The sequence below is a fragment of the Elephas maximus genome, chromosome 1 (genome assembly GCF_024166365.1).
Source record: "Elephas maximus indicus isolate mEleMax1 chromosome 1, mEleMax1 primary haplotype, whole genome shotgun sequence".
NCBI classification, from domain to species: Eukaryota; Metazoa; Chordata; class Mammalia; order Proboscidea; family Elephantidae; genus Elephas; species Elephas maximus.
In genome coordinates, this window is record NC_064819.1 from 188,680,865 (window position 1) to 188,688,226 (window position 7,362).

The 7,362-nt window shown below is 39.5% G+C and overlaps 1 protein-coding gene across 3 annotated transcripts in view; it reads right to left on the reverse strand.

Annotated features, from left to right (window-relative positions):
- TBC1D32 (TBC1 domain family member 32) overlaps positions 1-6,505 on the reverse strand; it is a 268,104-nt gene extending 261,599 nt beyond the window's left edge. The window contains exons 1-3 of one of the 3 annotated variants that reach the window (XM_049900007.1): positions 6,404-6,505; positions 2,680-2,984; positions 2,348-2,505 (exon numbers count right to left, since the gene is read on the reverse strand). In XM_049900007.1, coding sequence (XP_049755964.1) covers positions 2,348-2,502 — 155 coding nt within the window. In that variant the 5' untranslated portion in view covers positions 2,503-2,505; positions 2,680-2,984; positions 6,404-6,505. Of the gene's footprint in view, positions 1-2,347; positions 2,639-2,679; positions 2,985-6,403 lie in introns of those variants that run through there. The other 2 variants (XM_049900015.1, XM_049900000.1) reach the window with 2 other exon arrangements.
- Positions 6,506-7,362: the final 857 nt, after the last annotated feature.

Consider the following 7,362-nt stretch of genomic DNA (forward strand, 5'->3'; position numbering starts at 1 on the left):
CCTCAAGTAAATCTCGTTGTTGTGTGCTTTGGAGTCAATTGTGACTCACAGCAACCCCATGCAACAGAGCAGAATTGCCCCATAGGGTTTCCTAGATTGTAATCTTTTACGGGAACAGATTGCCAGGTCTTTTTGCCCACAGAGCCACTGGAGGGTTTGAACTGCCAGCCCTTTGGTTAGCAGTCAAGTGCTTAACGTTTGTGCAACCAGGGTTCCTTAAATCTCTTTAGTAAACAGTAAATATCAACTATGCATGTTAATCAGCAAGCATTAATCTGCCTAATGAGCTGTTGAAGAAGAGTAATGTTATTACGAGAATATTAGACTACTGAGAGTAACTACTCGACTCGATGGCAGTAGGTAGGTTTAGGTAGAGAGTAACTACAATGAAGTTTAACTTGAAAAGTATTTTAAAATTGACACAGCTAAATTCTTAAAAAGAAATGTGAAGTCCTAAATGTTTATGTTAAAAAGAAATACTGAAAATTAATGAGCTATGCATTCATCACAAAGCTAAAAAAATTTCAAGAAGAAAAAAATTATGAGCAGAAATTAATAAAATAAAAAATAAACACATACTACCAAAAAAAAAAAATTCATTGCTTTCGAGTCAATTCCAACTCATAGCGACCCTACAGGACAGAGGAGAACTGCCCCATAGAGTTTTGAAGAAGTACGTGGAAGATTTGAGCTGCCAAACTTTCGTTTAGCAGCCATAGCACTTACCCACTATGCCACCAGGCTTTCCAAACACATACTAGAAAGGAAAAATGAAGCCAAAAGCTGTTCTTTGAAAAGACTAATAAAAGTACACACCTCCGGCATGATGATAGATCATGAACAAAAGAGAAAAGGCTCCCTCCGAAAAAAAAAAAGGGACATAACTACAGGTACTGGAAATATTAAAAAGATAATGGGATATTTGGTGGAATAGGATATTAACGAGAAACTTTAAACAAATCAATCTGAAAATTTAGATGAAATGAAAAAATTCTTAGAATATGATCCTACCAAAAACTGACTCAGTAATTTAAAAATTATTTAAGCAACTAATTGCATGTGAAATAAATACCCACACTGAAATTCCAAACTTAACATTTGATGGACTTGTGTGAGGTCAACTAGCATTGCATAAGTTTATGCAATATTAATAACCAAACATGTATGTGAGAAAGTTCTAATTTTTCTATATTCTACTATTTAAATAATAATAGCTAACCAAAAAAAGCTGGTCTCTAGTATCTCCAAAATGAAGATTACCATCATTCAATAACAACTATTAGTAGTGTATTTATTGAGAAGATAAATAAGAAAATCATGGAGATAGAAACTATATAATCAGAAACATTAGAGAAATAAGGAACTCTATATTAAGAATTCCTAAAATATTTTTTTCCAAAGTTTTTAAAATGTCTTGAAAATCTGATGAAAACTATAAATGCTCCTCCCATAAAACTACAAGTAAGCACAAACTTCTGAATTTCCAGGGCTCAAGGACTCCCCTGATACTCATATATGACATTGGTAGGAATTCCAGATAAGTAGAACTTCAGAGCACTTAAGAGTCAGTAAAAGTAACATAACAAACGAAAATGTAATGTTATCTCTATGAGATCAAAATGAAATGCAAATACCGAATTAAAATTACTAACAATCATGGTGAGGTACCTAGAGATAACTTTTAAATTGAGAGACTTAATTTAAATTATATGAGCCCAATTAAAAGAAAAACACAAGTCTCTAAAGAAACATACCCTTTAAGATCCACCTCAAATGGCACCTCCCTGATTAAACTTCCATTCTCAACTGCTCCCAGAGGCAGAACAGTCTCTACCTCTTCTACGGAATTATATTCCTGACGTATGTTACAGACATTGGGGTATGTGCCTTACCCCTTTACAGGAACGTAAGCTACTTCTGAGAAAGTTAATACCCTTTTCACTTTACTATTCCCTGCTGTACTGAGTGGATGATTGATGCAGCTCAAGTAATGGGATAGGCAAAGGAATAGGGATCTTGGGAACTCATTGTTTGTAGGTATAGTGACTGGAATTCCTAGAAGTAATAGAATCATTCTTAAAAGAACATGAATAATTTACAGTTAAAGTTACTATGCTGCTGAAGGAAAACGTGGACAATCGGTATGCTGTGACAGTAAAAACAGAGGCAGAAACGCTTGGAAACGAGTACTACAGAAAAATGATATATTCGCCATTTGGGTAATAAAAAGAAAAAAATGAATCTCTAACTTCAGCACTAATTTAACAAAAACAAACGTTCTTTATCTAACTACATTTGATCTTTTCTGGATCAGTTTGTTTGCTTAAGACATCAAAAGTAATTTTACTTGTGAAAATTTTCATCAGTTTCCTCCAGATGTAAGAGGATCTCCTCCGCGCACTCCAGGGAGGGAGCGCCCGTGATTTTCTCCTTCACGCTCTGGAACAGCTGCCTCAGCATCGCCTGCAGCATCGCCTCGTCGTCGCGGGAGAAATTGGCCATGGTCTGTCAGAATCAAACGCCCACCACCATTACCCCCGGTCCGAGCAAACGCCGCGCACCGCGCACGCGCGCTCCCACCCAGCACCCGGCCCGCTCGCGCCGTTCCCAGGGAAACCAGGGCGAGCGCTTGGGGGCGTGCCCTTGGCTGCCCGCGCGTCGTTCTCGGAAAAAAATCACCTTGGTTTGAGAAAACAAGGTTCTGCGAGGCCTCGCCTTTGGCACTCGTCGTTGTCAGCCTCCAGAACCAACAGAACTCAGGCTGCCCCGACTAATGCCAAAAAAAAAAAAAAAACACCAGCCAGGAAGGAACTGACAGGAGGGCCCGACGGAGAAACGTAAGCGCTACGCGTGACGTCAGCCTGCGGACGTGGCTTCCGCGGTGGGGGGGAGTACCACCCGATGGCCTTCTGGGACTCCTGGAGGGAAGTTCAGGCTGGCTGTCTCTGTGGTCTCAGAGTTGTATGTAGGTGGGTCGGGAAAGACTACGAAGAGACAAGAGACGATAAACGAAAGATAATAGGAGTGAAACTGAAAATAGCCTGAAATGTTTCAATTGAAGAGTGATTAGTAATGAACTGTTGCAATGCTGTTTTCCTCTTTGGATCAAAGAGCCTAATATCTACTGAGTACCCGCCCCTTACCAGCACCGTGCCAGGAGTATGAAAAAAGCAGCACTCTAACAGACAAAAAATAGACCACTACATGTCATTGAGAAATGTGGCAGGTAAGCGCTGTGTAAATCCAGAATCACCTTTCAATCCAGCAGAGGTAGAGAGTAAAGAAAAAGAAGGAACACAACTGGACAAAAAAGGATAGGGGTCTGAGAGAGTTCAGAATGTTCAGGGACTTAGACTAGTAGGATGAGAAACAGAGGTGAAGAGACTAGAAAGTAAATTGATCACATCCTGAGGGGTCATGTGTGTCACTTTAAGGGCTCAGAGATTTATCCTGCAAGTAGTAGGACACAACTGCATTCCAGAGAGACACCATAAGATACAGTATATAAAGATTTCTGCAGGAAGCTACAATGGATAATCATAGTCCTTCATCCAATTTGTAGATCTAGATCAATTCCCAGACCTAAGGCCCATTGATTGAAGGGTAGGCTGGATCCCACTGAGGACCTTTAAACACCACACTTGTATATATAATAAATAGTCCTCAGGTCTCCCCCACTGTGACCAGTAGGATTGCATTATGGCTTTCATGGACCTTCAACATTTTTGCCTTCATAGGTACACCTCTCTTTCTCTCCCTCCCCCTACATACACACATATATAAGGAGCCCTGGTGGAGCAGTGAGCCAGAATTGACTCAGTGGGAGTGGGTACAGGTGGCAGAAACTTAAGCACTCAGCTGCTCACCCAAAAGTTAGCAGTTTGAACCCACTCAGACACTCTGTGGGAGACCTTGTGATCTCTTTCCGTAAAGATTACAGCCAAGAAAGCCTGTGGGGTAGTTCTACTCTGTTAGATGGGGTTGTTATAAGTCAAAAATGATTCAACAGCACCTAACAATAACAAATTTATATGTGTATATAAATAGAGGAAACCCTGGTGGCCTAGTGGTTAAGTGCTATGGCTGCTAACCTAAGGGTCGGCGCTTCTTAGAAACTTTATGGGGCAGTTCTACTCTGTCCCATAGGGTCACTATGAGTCAGAATCAACTCAACGGCACTGGGTTTGGTTTTTTTGGTTTTATATAAATAGATATATGATTTTATTTTATGACTGCATTGGTATAAAGACTAATATGGTGCATGCTGGATTCATTATTATGTATTATACTGACTTTTGATTTAAAAAATTAAAATTAAAACATATTTGTGCATTCCTAAAAGTATGATGGGCCATAGGCATGATGCTTAATAAATCAGTCAGCCCAGGAGACTGTTGGCCATTCACTAGGATAACTAGCAAGAACATGCCAAACCATTTGGGAACCACGTTTAAGTGTTCTTCTCTTCTTCAGTTAGTTATTGAGAACCCTTTATGAGATCATCAGTGTTGTTCATAAGTTGAGAAACACCCTACCCTGCTTTTCACCTATATTGCTCCTAGGAACATCATGATCTATTAGCCATTACCACAGATCCCTGTGGGTCAAGAATGCTAAATGCTACTCTGGTTCTGTTGCTCATTTTAGTAATTATGTCTAGATTACCTCTGACTGTTGATACGGCTATCTGGGCTCTGCCAATCAGGAATCCTTTAATTCTCATTGATAACTAATGGAGCCCAGTTTCCATGACAGGGTTGAATAGTGTCCCCCTAAAATTCATATTCACCACATTTATAACCTTCAAATGTGACCTTATTTGGAAATTGCATCTTTGCAGGTGTCATTACTTAAGGATCTCAAGGTGAAATCATCCTGAATTTAGGGTGGGCCCTAGATGCAATGATGGGTATACTTATAAGAAGAGGAGAGGACACAGAGACAAGAGAGAGAAGAGGGCCATATGAAGACAGGTAGGGATTAGAATGATGCAGCTACAAGCTAAGGAATGGCAACAATTCCCAGGAGCCATCAGAAGTTAGAAGAGGCAAGGAAGGATTCTTCCCTACTGCCTTCAGAGAGAGTGTGGCCCTACTGATAGCTTAATTTTGGACTTCTAGCCTCCAAAACTGTGAGAGAATTAATTTTTTATTGTTTTAAACCACCCAGTTTATGATAATTTCATATGGCAGACCTAGGAAACTAATACACAAGGTCAACCCTGCATGTAGAGGACAGCCACAACCAAGCTTCACCAAGATCCCATTGGCCCCTTCACTACTGAATTCCTTATTGTCTGACACACTCTAAAGTGACCTCCGCAATGAGTCATGCCCTTGTATAATCATCTCACCAAAATTCAGTTCCTGAGATTGTGTTTTTTACATTTTCTTTTTTTCAGTTTGCAAGAACCTGTGACTAGCTTCTAACTAATGAGAATGTCAAAGTCAAAAAAGAAAAAAAGGACCATTAAAAAGTAGGAAAAATAAAAATGCACAAATAAACACAATAGAAAAAGTCCAAAACACTGATAAATTTAAATAAACTAAACCCACTGAAAAGACAGGGATTTTAAAATAGCCAACTAATTGCAGCATTGTTCACAATAGCAAAAAGATGGAAACAACCTAGGCGCCCATCAACAGATGAATGGATAAACAAACAATGGAATACTGTGCAACAAAGAACAAGAAATGAATCTGTGAAACATCTCACAACATGGATGAATTTGGAGAGCATTAGGCTAAGTGAAATAAATCAATCACAAAAGGACAAATACTCTATGAGAACACAACTGTAAAAACTCATGAAAAGGTTCACACACATTTTGTTATAAGGGAGGGGAATGATGGGAAGGACGGGAGGGAAAAACAATATCTATTTAGACAATAGATAAATGGTAAATTTGGTGAAGGGTAAAACAGCACACAGTACTGGGGAAGCCAGCACAACTTGTCCAAATCAAAGTCATGGAAGCTCCATAGACACATCCAAACTCCCTGAGGGAACCAAATTACTGGGCTGAGAGGACCATGGTCCTTGGGGGGCATCCAGCTCAACTGGTACAACATAGTTGATAAAATGTTCTACATTCTACTTTGGTGAGTAGCATCTGGGTCTTAAAAGCTTGTGAATGGCTGTCTAAGATTCTCCACTGGTCTCATCCCATCTGGAGCAAGGAAGAATGAAGAAAACCAAAGACATAAGGGAAAGATTACTCCAAAGGACTAACTACAACTACTACAGCCTGCACCAGACTGAGTCCAGCACAACCAGATGGTACCCACCTATCACCACCAACTGCTCTGACAGGGATCACAATAGAGGGTCCGGGACAGAACTGGAGAAAAATATAGAACAAAATTTTAACTCACACACACAAAAAAAAAAAACCCAGACTTACTGGTCTGACAGAGATTGGAGAAACCCCGAGAGTATGGCCCCCGGACACCCTTATAGCTCAGTACTGAAGTCACTCCTGAGGTTCACCCTTCAGCCAAAGATTTGACAGACCTATAAAAAAAAAATGAGATTAAATGGACACCAGTCCAGGGGCAAGGACGAGAAGGGCAGAGGGACAGGAAAGCTGGTAATGGGGAACTCAAGATCGAGAAGGGGAGTGTGGACATGTTGTGAGGTTGTCAACCAATATCACAAAATCATATGTGTATTGTTGAATGAGAAACTACCTTTCTCTGTAAACCTACATCTAAAGTATAATTAAAAAATTAAAATAGCTAGCTATATGCTATTTACCAAAAGCCTAAAAACATATTATTATGGTGTCCTCCAAAAATATGTGTTGTGAATACTAATCTCTATGCCTGTGGTTATAATCCCATCTGGGAATGGTTTGTCTTTGTTATACCAATGAAGCAGGATTAATGTAGCATGTGTTTCGAGTGAATCTCTTTTGAGGTATAAGAGATTAAACAAGCAAGAGAGCAAGCAGAGAGGGGAAGACAGATGCCAAGCCACATGAACATCTCCCAGGAGCAGAAGCTCAGAAGAGACAAAGATCTTCCTCCACAGCCAACAGAGAAAAAGCCTTTCCCCAAATCTGGCACCCTGAATTCAGACTTCTAGACTCCTAAACTGTGGGTGAATAAATTTCTGCTTGTTTAAGCTACCCACTTGTGGTATTTCTGTTACAGCAGCACTAGATAACAAAGACACATAGGAAAAATTACAGCTAAAAAGGTGAAAAAAAATAAACTAGGTGAATATTAACCAAAAGAAAACTGGAAGCTATAGTCATACCAGTTAAACTAAAGTTTAAGAAAAAGAAAAAAGATTAAGTATATCAAGGGTCACTTCATAATTTAAAAAAAAAAAAGTTTAATTCAATGGGAAAATATAACA